General features: G+C 43.3%; 1 protein-coding gene across 6 annotated transcripts in view; it reads right to left on the bottom strand.

Annotated features, from left to right (window-relative positions):
* Positions 1-18,455, bottom strand: part of shisa6 (shisa family member 6) — a 67,035-nt gene that overhangs the window by 3,585 nt on the left and 44,995 nt on the right. For 2 of the 6 annotated variants that reach the window (XM_008402809.1, XM_008402808.1), the window contains 3 exons: positions 7,853-7,915; positions 7,368-7,388; positions 4,263-4,415 (listed from right to left, as the gene is read on the bottom strand). In XM_008402809.1, the coding sequence (XP_008401031.1) occupies positions 4,263-4,415; positions 7,368-7,388; positions 7,853-7,915 (237 nt within the window). The remainder of the gene's footprint in view (positions 1-4,262; positions 4,416-7,367; positions 7,389-7,852; positions 7,916-18,455) is intronic. The other 4 variants (XM_008402811.1, XM_008402813.1, XM_008402810.1 and 1 more) reach the window with 4 other exon arrangements.

Here is an 18,455-nt window from a genome sequence, read left to right as displayed (position 1 = left end):
GCTGTGTGTGTGTGCTCTGTGTGTGTGTGCGCTGTGTGTGTGTGTGTGTGTGCTCTGTGTGTGTGCTCTGTGTGTGTGTGCTCTGTGTGTGTGTGTGTTGTGTGTGTGTGTGCTCTGTGTGTGTGTGTGCTCTGTGTGTGTGTGTTTTAACCCTCTCACGGTGATGACGGCGACATCGTTCTCCGTTTCAGCAAACGACCAAAAGTTTCTCCACTGCTCTCTCATTTTAAATCTACTAATTAAAACATTACAAACAGACTGCACTAATTTAATTTAGCTCATTATTACCGTCTTTTGAAACTGTTTTATTAAATAAGAGCCAAATTAAATGTGGGCATGTTTCCTCCCTGTGATCCCATCTGACCTGAAAATGAGAATCTTTCCTCCAAGCTTCATGATTTATGCACAATTCTGCAAGTATTTTTATATTTACTCGACAAAATCACAAGCAAATATGACTCAGTTTGATTCATATATATATATTTTTAAATCCTAATTCAGGTTTTATTATTTGGATCGATACATTTTAATCTGTGTAATCTCCTTAATCTCCTGTCAGATTATGGTTCGAATGTTTATGAATATATTAATGAAGTTTAAATCAACACTGCACTCAACTTCAGAAAACAAATTCAACTAAAGCCATAAATGTTTATAAGTACAGCCGTGTGAATTCAGACGCTTCTTTCCCAGAGACATCCAGGCAGCTAGAGGTCAAAGGTCACTGCATGTGCAGCTTCACGTCAGGCTCCTCCGTATGAAAAATGTCCCAAAGTGAAGAACCTGCTAAAAGTTGAAATATAATTTAAAAAGAGCAAAAATCATCCAGGAATATGTGATCAAATAAAAGTATTGATTAATGTGGTTCTGGTTTTTCACGCAGCTTTTCTATCTCCGCTGCTCTATGATAATAAATAGAGACAAAGTTGGATTAGTTGTGCTTTTGTTGGTCCGATAAGAAATGAAAGTGTGTACTTTTCTTTTGTAGATTTATGTTTGAAACCAGATAAACGCTGGAAGGAGGTTTTTCATTCATGCATCCTAATGAACGACCAATGAATCTCTAAGTGGCTTTCTGTCGTCGTGACTCCTGACCTTGAGTGGCGGCTCTTTAAAGTCTTGAAGATGCTTTTAAAAGAACAGCAGCAGCAGCAGCAGCAGCTCCGAGCCGCTAATGTTCCTGCTGAGGAACCACGTTGAATGTTAAACGCCTCTCTGCAACGAAGAGCGTTTTATAAAAGACTTACAGTCAACAAATCTGCTAAATGTGATAACAGCTAAAGCCAAACGTGTTTCTGCAGCTCGCATAAGTTGACTGATAAACCAGGAGCATTATGGGAAACAGCAGCGCCTCTTATCTGCTCCCAGTCTGATAAATTATGTGCATCTGAAAGCAGTTTCAGATAAAAGCAGGAACAAAATGTGGCTCCATTAAAGCAGCGTCGTGTCAAGGAGAGCGGAGAGGCGAACAGAACCAATCAGAACCTGAAGCTGCTTATCCAGGCGTCCTGCTGCAGCAGGCGATACCGAATACTTATCGTTACTACGGCAACCGGATCGCCGATACGATACTTCGGCTTGATACATCATCAAACCTTCTGGAGTTTTAAGTTTTTCCTTTGAGTTATTTTCTTCAAACCTTCAACAGAATTTGATCAAAGTTGATGCAAAACGTGTCGCCAACATATTAATATGACTTTTTGTGTATTTTTCCTAAATAAAGTGCAAAAAAATTTACCACATGAGAGCAAATCAAAACTAAATGTTTTTTTAAGGGATAGTTGAGAAACAGCAATAAAAATAATAAAAAAGTGAAGATTGAATCAGAAGCTGAAACCAAACATCAATTTCAGCTAAAAGTAAATAAAAATAATCTGATTTCACATTTTTATCCCCTAAAGCGTTTTTTTCACTAAATCTGTTGACATTTCATTTGAACATTTTTTCTGTTTTCGTATAAAACAACCTGAACGCTCATCATCATTTGATGTTTCTGTTAAACTTCTCAGAAATATTCATGTTTTCCATAAGCAGGGCTGTAAATTTTCCAACTTTCCAACCTGCATTTTCCTTTGGACATTTTATTCATGCTCTACAAATTGGAGAATATTTTCCCACAGAAACATCCGTGACGTCGGGCTCCACAGCGACTCCTTCTGTTTGCATGTCTTACAGGTTTCAGGTTATTTTTTAAATATTAGCGCAGCTGACAGCTTTGCTACCGACAAACAGCTTCTCTCGAAAGGGAAGCTCCTTACTTTTAGATTAGAAATCATTCAGTGTTCATTATTTTACCGTTTGTTCAGATTCATTTCTCCTGAAACCCAAACAGTCTGAGTGACCGGGTTCTGCTACAGAATAACATTCAGCATAACGTCCGTCCTGTCCAGCCACATCATTTAACATCGTTTAGGATGTTAAACGATGTCCTGGTTAACGCCTCATCAGGCTAATTGTTAGCAGTAACTTGCATTAAATCAACAGAAGAAAGACATGCAGCAGGCAGCCCACAGCATTATACCGCTGCTAATCTCACTCAGGATAATGAACTGTGGAACTGCTCTGACATTACGGCGCCATCACGGCGGCATATTAACCATATTCTACTGAAAAGGCTCTTAACATGACATTAGCAGACATTAGCAGCATGACTTGGGCTGCAGATGGGATCAGATCACACGGCGGTTCCACGATGAGGCGATGGGAACAAACATGGAGGCTTCAAGCGTTTCAGGATCATTTCTCTACAAAATGTGAAAAGGTGAGCGGACGACCAGACGTGTAAATACAGGAGCGTCTCATTAAATCAGAATATCACCCAGAAGTTCATCTGCTTCAGTCAAACTGCAGTGAGGAAGATTTTTACCCACGATTCATTTCAGTCGTTTGTCTCAGAATGAACGATTCCGGCTTACAGCCGCTGTAAAAACCACCAGACAAGGTGATGAAATATGAACAGAGTCCATGAGCCAGACAGGAAGTGACCTCACTGAGGCTCCTGGGTCCTTAAATTCATGCATCTAAATTTAAAAGTTAAATAAAAACTGTAAACACGTCTTACATTTTGTAGTGGGAGAACTATTAAATCTTCTATATTTCACTTCTGAGTCTCACGTCATTCTGAGCCTGGAGGAGGTTGAGGCTACCGCTAACTACCGCTAACTCACTGCTAACTCACTGCTAACTACCGCTAAATCACTGCTAACTACCGCTAAATCACTGCTAACTACCGCTAACTCACTGCTAACTCACTGCTAACTACCGCTAACTCACTGCTAACCCAGCCCTGCTAGCTGTTCTGCGTGACGTTTGGCTCGTTTCTGTTGCCAATCCATATGATTGTGTGCAAAACGTCGCTAATATATGAAATCTGCCACCGTTTTTCTACATTTCTATCATAATACAGGTTTTAATTTGCAAAGTCAAATTTCTCATATGTCATGTTTGATTTATACAGAAACTGAAGGCACCATGGTTACTGGATTGTGTTATGAAATGGCAAACAAAATATACAAATACTTCCTCTCTAAGTTTGCAACATTCTTTCAATGTATTGTATCAATACGACTTATTTTGCTTCCTGGAACAGGTTAGGATGGTCTGTGGCCTATTCAAAACCTGTTCATTACAGTTTTTACACAAAATGATTCTTAGGTAATGAGATTGTTTTGTTGCTCAGTTCTGCCTATTTCCAGCTGTTTTATGGTCTCTGTCACTTTAAATCCAAATGAGCTGCTGCTGGCCACGCCCCCAACTCAAGGTTTACACTCAGGTGAAAATGGCTGCAAACAAATGCACAATTATACAACTGTGCATCTTTGAAAAGCAGAAGCGGAGCCTCCTGCACAACCAACAAGAATGCAGCGAGTGGTTTCTGGATGGTGAGTCAAGAATCTAACAGCAGCCATTGTACAGAACATGCAGCGGTAAGACCAGCTGACCAAACATGCTGGAGCTCAGTTTGGGTTGCTAGGTAACGGGCTGGGTTCGTTTTCCAGACACCAAAACCATAATTTCATTGAAAATAAATCCCTTGTTGGGTTTTTTAAAAGCTGTTTTTAGAAGCAGTTCAGATAAAAAAGTGAATCTTGCACATTAGATCCCCTCTAAAGATATTCTGACTCGCAGAGATGCCCCTGTACTGGTCACCAGGCGTCATCAGGAGCATGCAGGGAACCCGTTTCTGGGCGGGGCGTGAGGGTGACGTCGTTCCGGGTCGCTCGTTTCCGACGGCGACGGAGGACAAATGGAGGAGCACCTACTTAGTCTGTGAGGAGAGTATTTACTTAAGTCGGGCTTGAGCGGCAGCTCGTAGGACGGCTGCAGGTGGCTCAGGTTCTGGAAGGACCTGGACAGCGAAACGTCGTAGGGCTCGGTGGCCGAGGTCAGGATGTTGTTGATCCGCTGCGGCCGGTCTGCAGGGAACAAGGGAACAAGTTGCACGGCGGTCAGTGACAGAGGACGAGTCAGAGCGCTCAGTGAAGGAGAAATGTCCAAACTGGAGATCTTCAGGTGAGGCTCTGCCGTTTATTCCTTTTGTTTTGTTCAAACTGAAACATAAACTGACGGCTGCATGTGTTACATGGAACATCTGGACGGTTTTTTACTCGTAGCAGCCAAACGGTCCAGACATTTTCCACCTGCTGCGTCTTGTCTCGTCGCCACTAACGATGTGGAGCGACCCAGAGCGGAAACTGGACTCTACGCAGTCAGAGAGGCTGTTGGTGTCGCAGAATATCGGTTCTGATTTCCTGTGACGGAGTGAACAACAGCCAGGAGGCTTTCTGACAAAACTCCGCCAGGAACACAGGAAGAAACCAGGAATTACACCGCACCATCCCAACATTTACACCGAAACGCTTCCACGTCGGCGTTAGCTCCAGTTTTATAAAGGTTTGTACGGAGTTTAGATTTCTTAAGGGAAATAAAGAGGTCACCACAATAAATCAAACCTAAGCTTTTTTTATACCTTTGATGTGACAGTTTATAAATCAAATAAAAAATAACCCGTTTGGACAAGTTTTCAAACCCTGAAACTAAAACAGTTTCTGGTTTCAACGTTCATTCTTCAGTTCACACACTTCAGCTTAAGGCTCAGAAGGTTTCAGATTATTTCTCACCTGAAAGTCGATTATTTTCCAGTTGAATTGTGCAGGATAAATACCAGTTAAAGTTTACTTACACAGAATAAAAGAAACATTTTCCGACTGTCTGAAGTTGAAACTTTTCTCGTTTCAGGTCAGTTAGAATCAGCAAAATAATTTTTATTTGCTAAAAACCAGAAAACTGAGCAAAAAATAAATATTTTTTAAGACTTTTTGTGACTTTCTTTGAATTCAGAGGAGAAATGAAAACAGACTTTTGGTCTGGTTTAACTTCACACAGTCAGAAAGAAAGTTTTTTATTTGGTGCATGTAAACTTCTGGTTTCAACTCTATAAAGTGAAAATTATCATGATCTCAGTTCTTGATGTTTTGATGATTGAGAAGAAAATATTAACATTTTTATTCTTAACAATAACGAGATGTTTTCTGACACCAATGTGGCTCCATACTTTGATGACTTTGTTTAACAAAGTCAATCATAAATTTTACATCTTTGGTTTGTGTGTCTGCAGCAGTGAGACAGGATGCGTGAAAAATGAAACAGATCAAAGGATTCGTAGTAATAATCTAGATATAAAAATGTGACGATGCGTTTAAAACAAACATTTTAGTGTTTCTCTTTGAAGTTCCCGTTATTATCTGGGATCATAACCGGGTCTCCGTTTCACGGTGAAGCTCTGGATCCTCCGTGTTGCATTCAGTTCATCTCAGATTCACAACCTTATTTTTTATCTGATTTATGGAGAGAATAAACAAACAGAAACAAAAGTGAAATGTTCTAAAACCTGTGGATGGTTTTAAATATTCAACTTTTTTTTAGATCTTTAATGTGACAAATTAACTGGAAAACAATTAACTGTTGGGGAGACAACAGACATCTAAACGCTTTTTATTAAACTCTTCTGGAGTTTGTGGTTATGATCTATTAAAAATAATCTGATGAATCTGAAATGAAGCCAAGCTGGTTGGATTTTCCTGATATTTGAATCATTTATAAAATATCTACAGAATCAGGCCAGTGTGCAAATGTACCAGTCAGGAGAAAATACAAAACATATCACAGTATTTCATGTTCAAGTATCAATAACTGCAGATTTAAGGGAGAAAAACCAACAAAAACAAACAAACTGGAAGTTTGAGGGACAACAAGGAAACTGATCCAAAAACAACACTGCACAACACCAAGAAACAAACCCACAATGAAACACGGCGGTGGCAGCATCATGCCCTGGACTTCTTCAGATGGACGTGGGTTTTAAACACGAGTCGATTTTTGGCCCAAAACCTTCAAAAGAGCTGAAGATCTGGAAAGTTTCATCCAAACAGAGACGAGAACAAAGAGTTGAGAGGAAAGAATCTGCTGGACGACCTGAACTGAATGCAAACATCCTCACAAAACACCGAGAGCAAAGATTAAAATGTAAAAGATGCTTCAGTAACGTCTCAGTCTGGAGTCTTTGTGAAATCCACCCATCAGATCTGTTTGCTTCTCTGTTGAATTGTGCAGAAAAACTTCAATAAAAATATTCCTAAAACGATTTATCTTGGTTTTGTTTTCTTCAACAGAACGTTCTGAGTGAAGATGTTTGATAAGCAGCTGATAAGGTGATAAATCTGTTCGGGCTTAATGGGGATTTACAGCCAGCAGCCAATGAGATGCCTGGAATGCGACCAGATTTGCATTTCAGTGTTTGAGTTTCGTTCCGTCTGCTGAAGCATCAGATCCTCTCGGCTCTCTGACGTTGTTGAACGTTGGTGTTCTGATGAACTGATCCTCTCTGCAGCTTCGATTCGTCTAAAGCTGCATTAAAGCAACAGTTCAGCCTTGAGCGCTTCAGTTCAGGAAACCATTTCATGACACCATTAAAGCTCCCGCACTGCGCGGCGCTGCTGCAGCTCCAGAATGTGGGACGAGCAGTCACGGGTCGGGAGGCGCGCTGGGTGGGAAGGACAGGGACCCGATTAAAAATAGGCCTGGGGCGGCTGCTGCGGCACGGCCGGCAGAGAGCGGGCGGGCGGGCGGGCGGGCGCAGGGACACGGGGAAAATAAAGAACAGATTCAGAGATTGGGCTAAAGGTCATGAACTGAAATGCAGCAGCTTGACATTTAGTGACTGCAAAGAAACACAAGCACTGAAAAAACTGAAATGAGAACAAAATGATCCCGGTGGGAAAGAAACCAGCTTGAATCTCTGCTGCTCATGACACACGTTGAACAAAAAGTGATCAAAACGTACACATAAAACTATGTGTATCACTTACCGTATCCCATTGGTCTGTGGGCTGACGGGTCCAAGTGAGAAAGAGAGGATGTTATCAACAGACGCTTCGGAAAACGGCAAGACTGCAGCTAAGGGTTAACAAAAGGTCCAGAATGTGAACCATGATGGAGCTAACAGGCTTCAGTAGAACTGTTTGAAGAGTCTCATTTGGTTCTGGAAGTACTTTCAGGCCCAGTTCCCAGAGAAAAGCATCCAGACGACACACAGGAGCCCAAACCTCAAAACTCTGCAGACGACCAGATTCACTCATTAATCAATGAATTAGTTTGTTTCTTTTCATCGTCACTGAGCTGCAGGACTGGTCAGCAAAGGTCCACATTAAATCACTTATAGAGATAAACTGGGAGCAGTGGTGGAGTTTTAAACAACACGATCAACTGCACAGGCCAGCCGTTGTCTCCAACGAAAGGATTCTTTGGTTTCGACCGTCCAGTAAATCAGGTCTCTGCAGCCATGTTTACTCACCCAGCTTGGGAGTGAGCGCCGTCAGGTCCAGGTGGCTGTGCTGGTACTCATGGTGGTGGTTTCCTGTCAGGAGACAAGAGGAGGCAAATAAAACTCAAGTCAGAACCTGTTTGTCAGTTATAAAAACTCACTCAGGGCAGCAAAGTGATTCTTCTTTTAATTCTAATTTATTTACAGAATTACTTCCCTGTTTTAGTTAAAACGTAGATTCTGAGCAAATCGCTAAGTAATGAGTAGCAGAGAAACCAGAGAAACCAGAGAAACCAGACTGTTGGTGATTCCATGGAGGAAAACAAACATCAGATCAGATCAAACCTTCTTGGATGCACCATAACTCAGATATCTTGGTTATTATTTCACCCATAATATGAAACTGAAAGTAAAAGGACAACATAATGTTTCTCCTGCTGGTTTGATTCTAAAGCTGATGGTTGGGTTTCTGTACTGAAGGGAAAAACCATTTCAGTTCATCACAGCTGATAAGAAAACTTAAAGATCGCTGCAAATATTTTCCCAAAACCAAAAATAAATCGTCTGCCCTGAAGTCAACAGGAGACGTTGGAAATTTGGTTTAACTGGTTTGGTTCTTGGATGAACTGAGAAACTTTAAGAGAAAACCATTTTGTGAAAAACTTGGACTGTTTTCCCTCCTGATGGTCCAGTCGACCCGGGTCTACTGGAACCAGAACATCTGCTCCACCTCCAGCTGTTCTGAGTCAAACCAACCTGTTCCCCTCCTGGCCTGTGGGGGCGCTGCACCAAGAACCACTGAAGGAAACGACACAAAAACCTCTGAAGACACTGAGAGCAACTTCCTGTTTCACCAGATGGAAACAAGATGGAGGCGTCAGATGTTAGTGGGATTTGGCTAAAGACCAGGAACTGTTTCTCCTGCTAGCGCTAGGCTAACACGTTAGTGTTGCTTGTATTTACCCAGAATGCCCTGTGCTGTAGTTCACTTCCTGCTTTTGGAGTGGTCTCTGGTCCACTTTGCGTTCACATTTGCACTGAAACCGAACCAGAGTTCACTTCAACTGAACTCAGACTGAGGTTTGGAGGACCAGAGGTCAGAGGTCAGTTAGCATCCACACCCCACCAACCGGACCGGACTTTCTAGACAACCGGAGTTGGACTGAAGCGGACTGAACTGGGCTGGTGGGGTGAAACCCGTTCTGGTTGGAGGCCTGACTTCAGCCAGTCTGAGGCCAACAGCATCCAACACAAACCATGTTGTACTTTCCTGTATCTGAGGGAATCGGGTGAAAATCCTCCTCAGAGAATGACTGAAGTAATGATGACGACTCGCCCATCAGCTGGCGCTTCAGCTCGAAGCAGCTTTGCTAACATAAATCAGTTTTTTCCTTCTGTTTAGGGAAGCGATTGATCATCACCTGTTAACAGAAGCAGCTTGGCTGCTGGGATCCGTTGTTGCTCTCAGTCATTTGATTCTGCAGGAGAACAAAACGTCTGAGCCGCTCCGCTTTTTACAGACGGTGCTCAGAGCATGCAGCGGCTGCCGGTTAGCATTCAGCCGCGTTCATTTGTCACCCAGAGAGCAGAAACACAAAGGAAAGTGTTTCTAAATGCCCCGGAGAGCTCCGGCAAGCTCCGGCTCTGCTTTAGTTAAAGATCAGGGTTTGCATGTCGCCGGGCGGATTCTCCTCTGGGTGCATGTGACATTTCTGACAAATGTTGAGTGTTGCTCAGATGCAGATGTAAATATGTTGCTGAAATGTGATTAACCGGTTTTAAGGAGCCACATCGGATAAACAAACAGACCCGGTTTGTTCTCCCTGCAGACGCAGGCCGATCCCTCATTACAAATATTGGATCTTGGAGCTGAACTCTGTTCCTCCTCACAACGGGAAGCTAAATAAACGCAGCTCTTTAAAGTAAACCCAAAGCTCAGGAGCTGGAACGGAGGAATTTGTTTGGGATAATTTCTGCTTTGTGACTTTATGAACGTCTCTTATTGTGACACAATAAGCAAATAAAAATAAAATGTTTGGCCAATAAATACAGAGAAACGCTCTAATCCTCAACAGAAGATTCAGACGTGAAGCGAACACTTTCCTGAGCTCTGATTGGCTCTGTGGACGACGATGATGATGAAGATGAAGAGCACGTACAGTATAAAGTCCTGAGATTACGTATCTCTGACGATCCGCTCCAGGCCTCTGTGCCATCACCCTCATCTTTAGCCAGGCCACAGATTCAGGGCTGCAGCTGAAAACGTCAATTAAAAGATGATTTTAGGCCTAAACTTTAACTGCAGGTGAAAACAAGACGAGTTTATTGGGACGACTTGATTCAGATCCGTCTCTCCATCCCAGCGGCAGTCTGGTCAAATTAACTTGTGGTGAATTTTCAGCTGAACTTCTCCCAGATCCAGTTGTCAGAATGGATCCGACCTGCTGAGTACTGATGCATAATGCAGCAGGCCTGGCTGACAGCAGCCATGTCACAGAGGAAGCGGGTGCATGCTGCGGGCTCCAGCCGGCGGACAGAGGGGTTTCCACGGCAACCCAGATCCATTTTAAACGCCCCACTCCGGGGCAGCTGCCGGCCAGAAGCCAACTGCAGCCAGGGCCATCGCTCTGCTGACAGGCATCCAGTTAGCATCTAGTTAGCATCGCGTTAGCATCTAGTTAGCATCGTGTTAGCATTACGGACACATCACCTCATTCTGCGCTTGTGTCTGACAGAAAGTCTCACTTCGGAGCTTCTTTAGGCCGTGTGGAGTGAGAGATCAGGCTGACCTCTGACCTCACAGCCACATGAAGCCGGTTCCTCAGTGGACCTTCCAGCAGCTGCAGAACATTTCAGGCCCAGAGGACGAAAGTCTGAGACCAGAGAGACAAACCAGAAGCTGCAGCTGGAGACCTGACTAGAACCAGGAGGGTGGAGACACCACCTGGTTCTACACCACCTGGATCTATACCACCCGGTTCTACACCACCTGGTTCTGCACCACCTGGTTCTACACCATCTGGTTCTGCACCATCTGGTTCTACACCACCTGGTTCTGCACCACCTGGTTCTGCACCATCTGGTTCTACACCACCCGGTTCTACACCACCTGGTTCTGCACCACCTGGTTCTACACCATCTGGTTCTGCACCATCTGGTTCTACACCACCTGGTTCTGCACCATCCGGTTCTGCACCATCTGGTTCTACACCACATAGTTCTATAGTCCTTCACTGAGAGAATAGACTTTAAACCACTGAAAGGTTTAGCACCACATTACATGTAGAAGCAGCTTTCAGCTTCTAGGCACCACAGATCTGCAACAAACTTCCAGAAAACTGAAAAACAGCTGAAACACTGAGTTCCTTTAAATCAAGGCTGACCCCCCCCTGGATCTGGATCACCATCCGTTCCGTCATTTTGCACAGACTCGTTCTGCTTTTTTTTTTCTCTCACAAATTTTAATACCAGATAAATATAAACAAATCCAAACTGTTTAAATGATGCTTTTGTGTGGAAACTAACTTCCCCCCTGCAGCAGCAGCTGCAGCAGCAGCACGTGGATCCTGACTTTCATTTAGACGCATCAGACTGAGATGAACTCCACACTTTTCAGATAATTTTGTAATAAAATTTTAAATTTGTGAATTTTTTCCCCGATTTTTAGCTATGCAGAAATCTGCGTTGGTAAGTTAAAGTTAACGTTGAGAAGTGGTTTAGAAATCCTGCCAACATCAAATAGAATAATGATGTGAATCTTTGCGACAGAAACAGATTACTCAGGAAACCAGAGTTTTAATGGCTCCTGTTGGTCATTTTCTTGGTTTCCCGCCGAGTTTCTGGTTCAGTGAAACAAACCGAAGCCTCTGAATGCCACATCTCTGGGTGATTCAAGAAAATCTCATTTCTCAGTTGCGTTTTCCCTTTTGTGCGCTCAGTAAATCATTCCAGCTCCGTCTGCAAGTAAACAACTTCTGAGTAAGAAAAACTCATCGAACAGTTTCTCTCTGATTTTCTTTTAGCTTTTGACACATTAGTTAATTTTCCACCTCGTAAACTCCAGATGTGGTCGAGACTCCGCCATGTTGGTTTGGGTCCCGCCGAGTCTTACCAGTCAGCCGTTTCCCACGACGGCGGCGCCTCCAGCAGCAGCTCTGTGATTTACTAACAAGGATAAGCACAGATTTATCTGATGTCTTCTTCGATATCTCAGAAGTAACATCACACAAAGCTGCCGTTATCCTTGCCGTGGAACATCGGAGTCCAGCAGAACAGGAAGCAGGAAGCAGGAAACAGGAAGCAGGAAGAGTCCGCAGCGGAGGCGGGAAAAACCTGCTCAGTGGAAACCGGCGGTCACAAGCCGCAAGTTTTAAACCCGATCAAAGATCAAACCAGGCCTGGAGTTTGATACACCAACACGGGGAAGGTTCATTTTAATTAGTGTAAATCTGCAGATGATTAATAATGTTTTATTAGTTTAAGGGTTTTATCAATACAGCCACCATGAGCTTCACATCCCTGATCTACATGGACAAATAAATGCTTGAAAAATAAACCTGTATGCAGAACATCCACACGATTTTTATGTTTTAGCTGAATTACTGAAATAAATTACAGTTTTGATCGTTTTCTAATTTATAGAAAATGGCGGCTCAACGTGGGATTAAAGCCAAACCAAAGTCTGGACTGGAAACTGGACTGGACTTCTGATTTATGCAACAGGAATGGACAAAAATAAACTTTTCATTCTCTTGGCAAACAGTACAAATTTTAGCCATAATTATATAGCATGAGAATATAGTTAATATTTTAATTTAATTGAAAATATTTTACTGTTAAGTGCATTCATGACAATATAAAAGCAGAAACACTAATTTCATTTTCTCCTGTTGAAACTGTAATATCACCTCTTGAACCAATTACTGCTGATGCTCAAACCACGACAATCAGATCTGAGGTGAAAGACGCAGGACAGCGTGTCGATCAGCAGCGATTAAATTCTCACGGCTTCATCTTTTGTTTGGTGTGAAGAAAATGCAGCCGCCTATTCTAAAACGAATTATCCCATAAGTTATTTTCTGTAATTACGTTCCGTGTTTTTCCATAATTACACCGACTCCTCGGCATATAGCAACTGTAGATAAGCAGGTGATGGAGCGATTAAATGGAGGAGAAAAGGCGGCTTTGTCAAGACACCACAAACTGGAAAATTGCAACTGAGATCTTTTAATGACTTTGTAATTATGAGTCAAGCTCTGCTGCTTGGTGGCATTTAACGGAGAGCGAGCAGAATCTAACACTCACATCCAATATCTGCAGGAATTTCACTTTAGATGAAGCTCATCTCATTTCACACAAACCAAGTTTTGGGTTTTTCTGCTGAAATTGATTATGAAGTAAAAATCCATCTTTTTAATCCCATAATGTCCAGATTATCTGGACCAGGAAGCAGGTCGACTTTCAGTTCTTTATGGAGTCAAAAGTAAAATGACTTGAATGAGTCATGCGATATTCACAATAAAAAATAATTATGTATAATGAATAAATACAGGTGTAATTATTTTTCATATGAACGATTTCAGGGTTTTTGTCAGGTCCATCAGCCTAACGTGTTGAAATAAGTGGTGATTGGTGTAAAATGGAATCAATCAGAAGTTTAGATTATTTGACTGCAGCAAACAACCAATAAAACATTAAATATGATTATAAGGTTTAAAATTATGTTAGATTTGACAAAATCATGAATAAAATGAATGAATGAATGTTTAAAATATTCAAATTTATATTTCCTGCCTTTATTTTTCTGTTATAATCATTTATTGATTCGTCTCTTTGTCTCCATCATTTTCTCTACATTCAAATCTTTTCCAGACTCGGACGTTCAGAGTTTCTGTCTCCTTTCTGGACGTCTTCGTCTTTTTCTTCAGCTCCTCGCTTGTCAGTCGAACATTTTCCAGAATCTCAGCCAGAGGCTTTTCCTGCGCTGAGCGACGTGTGATGATAACAACAGATAATTACATGTATTTACATAGAAATGTGATTGATACTTGTCCTACAGAGTTAAACTTCCTTAAGCGGCTGCATGAGTCGCTTCCTCTCATCTCGTTATGATCCATCCATAATATTTGGATCCTCGTTCTGAAGTTACCTAATTAAATGATCGTTTGCAACAAGTAAACAGTTGTGGATGATGATGGTAATTATCAGTGGCTGTAAACCGGGAGGCACCGCGTGCTGAGAGACGCTGCAACCGCATCTAACGGTATTTAATACAAGACTTGTGATGAACTTGTGGTCATGGGGAGTCGGAGCGTTTTCCTCTTTTACCTGCTGACAGTCGGAGTGACTGCAGCGCTCAGAGGCCGCAGGCCTAACTGATGAGGAGCTGTCATCCAAAACATCGACCTCCTCATAAGAATCTCAAATGAACACTTGAGTGATAATGTCAGCACTCGTTAAAATCTCAGCGCTGTGGGACTTTTTGAAATGTCAAGACGAGCCGCAGAGGTTTTAAAACAAGGGAAGCTTTTTAAGTAGATGCATCATCAACACATTTTCATAATGACTGGGAAAAGGTCCTGATTGTGCATTCATGACTCAAACATATAATCAAAGTCCTGTCCGTTCCCCACTCAGCCTCCTGGTGGTGGCAGTTTGCAGCCTCCTGTCATGTCCCTGCAGCTAGGTGGCGCCGCAGGCCAAACTGAGCAGGAAACCACCAGAAGGCCAGGATTTGACTGGACCGCAGCGCCACAAAGAAAGGATTCCCTCCCTTTGAAGGCTCAACACCTTCTCTACTGCAAACTACAGTCATCAGGATTTTACCACGTTATTTATTTAACTCTTCATGAATCTGTTTAAAACAGTAATTTGATATGTAAAGAGCAACTGATTACAAACTAAAATATCAAAAATTCAGTGCAGTTATGCACATTTTAAAGTAAATAAAAGCTATAAACCTTACATAAAAAGTTAAAAAGGGATTTTTTTCACAACATTTAACACACTGGCTCTGCTCTGTGGAAACTTTTGGCTTTTAAATGAAACATTTCTGTTTAGTTTGCAGAATATTCCAGGCAGAAGGAGCAGAACAACGGTCCGGTTTTCCAAACTCGCTCTGAAAACCAGGAACCTGCAGGTGGAAAACGATTAAAAGTATTAAACCTCGCGGTTATTTTGAAGAATACACAAAGAAAAGGTGGAGCCACGTATGTGAGAGACCAGCCCCATCCAACGTGTGTTTTCATAAACTCAAAGTCTGCAGCGACGTTCTTCTGTCCAACCAGATGGAAACATGAAGGAACATTCAGAACGTCAGGATTTTCTCCCAAAGAAAACATTAATCATGCTTTTATCGTCTGCATCATCCTGCAAACTCTCCTGATCTGATCAGATCATATTAGCTGTTATAGGATCTGTCACATAAGGACATGAAGGAATGTAAAGCAGGGAGTTCAGGTCTTTAACTAGGCCGTTTCTCTGTGGTCAGTGGTTGGGTGTCACGGTTCACCTGCAGGACCGACTGCAGAGGAAGCCCTCTGATTGGCCGACCTGAGACAGGTGGGCGTCGACAGAAAAACACCAAGGTCAAAAGAAGGTCAAACTGTGACCGTGAACACGCTGCGGGGACAATGCTACGAGATAAAATGATTTAAAAGAAGACAAAGAGGAGCGCTGAGGACGGAGGGACGGAGGAGGACGGAGGGACGGAGGAGGACGGAGGGACAGTCAGAGGCTCTGGAGGCTCAGAGACGAAACACAAATAGGTTTTCTGTCAGAACACATGAAGGAGTCGCACCAAACAAAGAGACGGAGGAAAACGCCTCCTGCTGCTGCATCAGAGAGGAAAGAAAAACCTGGAGAAAGAAACCAAAGATCTGAAGTAAGTTGCTTTTAGAGCTTCGGGGGGCGGAGCTTCGTCTGCCTCCTGAGGTCATGACCTTTGCTCAGCTGCTGTCTGATTGGTTACTGGAGGAAACGCAACCAGAAACATTTTTGTTTCTGAATAAATGGCTTCAGACTTCATGGGTGAAAACGGCCAGAATGAGGCAGCAGAACCCAGTCAGACTCTCCAGGTTCTGATGATCAGAACCGTCATGGCCGACAAGACGACGCGCAGAGAGAGTCACCAGGAACGGCGAGACAGAACCGCTGGTAACGTTTTCAATGAAACCCTCACGTCGCTTTCTGAGCGCCGCTCTTCGTTTTCCATCCGGATATTAATTTTCAAGTTGGAGTTTCTGAATCCAGACCTGATGAAGTTTTTATCTTTATGAAAACTGAAATCAGTTTCTGGTTTGTTTGAAGAGTTAACTCAAAATGTATTTTAGAACAAGCATATTTTATGATGTGAGCACAGGCTAACATCAGGCTGTAAAACACTGAACCTGTCGCAGGGCTGACCGGACATTTGCCTGAATAAAACTCCAAACAGGACATGAATAATAAATCCTCCGGTTTGGTTCACAGAAAACAAACTAAACTGTTTGAGACGAAGCTTCATCTCGACTCCTGCAGGACATTTTCATCTTTTTTCTCTTTCTTTCCTTCAACTGAAAAGATTTCCCTTTTTAATTAGACGCAGGCAGGAGCTGCATGATCTTTTCTCCACTGTGAGACGGAGAAACTCTTTAATCTTACAGACGCCTCCACTGCAGCAGCAGATGAGGGTTTTCTGTGTTTTCTGCAAACACAGGTCACGGTAAACACGCCAACGATCACACAGGCAGCATTTTATAAATTACAAAAACAGAAATTGCGCTTTGAGGACCTGACGGATGAAAAACTAAATTAAAAGTGAGCTGAAGGTGTTGGAGAGAGACGGGGAATCTGTTAAAACACAGATCGCTCTCCTCACACGACGGAGTGATGCTTTAACAAGCCCTCAGAGCGCCGCGCCTCATTCTGCTGCCAGACTCATCCGTCTGCCTCCAAAGGTTATGACTGCTGCAGATGAAATCCTGGTGGGCTTCGCATGACTGGAATTCATTTCATCCAGGTGTCTGTCTCTGCTGCTCCTGACGGCGGAACATAATAACTAAACAAGCACTTTGTAGAGACGGCAGACAGGAGCAAGTGTGTTGGTTTTAAACCAGTGAGTTTATCAGGAGAGTCTGAACCGACTGAGGTCATGACTCCATCTTCAGCTGCTGATGATCCTGCAGAGCAGCAGGGAGACATTTTCATCTTTTTGTGTTTGATGGTTTCCTGTGCAGATCTGTTGCAACAAGCCCGTCCTGCTGATCTGTGATCAGGTTCAGTAAAACAACAATCCACATTTACAGGCTGGAGAAATCCCTCCAAACAGGCTGCATGAGCCAAACATCAACTCCTGTCATGACTTCCTGGAGGCCAGCAACCTGGAAAACTAGCTACCAACTTCTGAGACACACAGGTCTATATCATAAACACGAGATATGATCATATTTTCATCTTGTTTCTTACTAATATGGAAAAATCAGGCAACAATTTCTACATCTTTGATGTTTTTGTGACCTAAAGCAAAAATAATCCATAAACTGCATGAGAAGTGATGTGTGCATCTGAACTCTGTAGAACCGGCTCTAGATTTGCTCATCTAGAAGCTGAAATCTCTGCTGAATGTGTTTTATGTTGGTTGATCAAACTGATTCTGGGAAAAATCAGAGGATATAAAAGCTGCTCCTTAAATGTTTTCCTGATGCCATCCTGCTGCAAACAGCGACAGAAATGTTAGCTTTGATGTATAAAATGTGGAATGTAAACGGAATAAAAAGCATATTTTGGATGATTTGCTGGGCTTCGTATTCAAACGTGGCAGACTGAAGTGTTGCTCCTCCAGATGATTGGCTTCCAGCTTCTCTCATGTTGGCAGCAGAACCACAATCCTGTAACAAAGCCACGACCTCATGTTTCTTCTCACAGTCGAAGGCGCAGATTTCAATTTAATCACAATCAGAAACGTTGATTAGGAGTTTGGGAAAATAATGAGCCTCCATTATTTTCTAGCTGTTACCCCGGAGCCCATTATCCCCCTCCAGCAGATTAAAACAATCCAGCACAAACGTTTCACATTCAGATCTCATTTCCAGCGAGAGTCTGATGAATGAAGCCCGACTGGAGATCGTCGTCTCCCTGGAAGCGGCTGGCGGAGGGGAGCAGAGGTTGCTGCTCGCTGCAGACGAACACCAGAGGGAAGGACGACCTCCAGCCACACGCCGCTAATTAAATGTATCCAGAAGCCATTAAAAACGGCGCAGACGCTGCTGGAGCCGAAGCCTCATTGTGATGCCGTTGGTTTAAATCACCTCGGCTGATGGAAGCGGAGCAGAGCGGGACCGGCAGAACCGAGTGGGAATGGCGGAGCAGACCAGAACCGGTGGAGCAGAGTGGGACCGGCGGAGCAGACCAGAACCGGTGGAGCAGACCAGAACCGGTGGAGCAGACCAGAACCGGCGGAGCAGACCAGAACCGGTGGAGCAGAGTGGGACCGGCGGAGCAGACCAGAACCGGTGGAGCAGAGTGGGACCGGTGGAGCAGACCAGAACCGGTGGAGCAGACCAGAACCGGTGGAGCAGAGTGGGACCGGCGGAGCAGAGTGGGACCGGCGGAGCAGACCAGAACCGGTGGAGCAGACCAGAACCGGTGGAGCAGA

This window comes from Poecilia reticulata, unplaced genomic scaffold (assembly GCF_000633615.1).
Source record: "Poecilia reticulata strain Guanapo unplaced genomic scaffold, Guppy_female_1.0+MT scaffold_259, whole genome shotgun sequence".
NCBI classification, from domain to species: domain Eukaryota; kingdom Metazoa; phylum Chordata; class Actinopteri; order Cyprinodontiformes; family Poeciliidae; genus Poecilia; species Poecilia reticulata.
The sequence above is the reverse complement of the archived record's forward strand: the minus strand, read 5'-3'. Positions and strand labels throughout refer to the sequence as shown.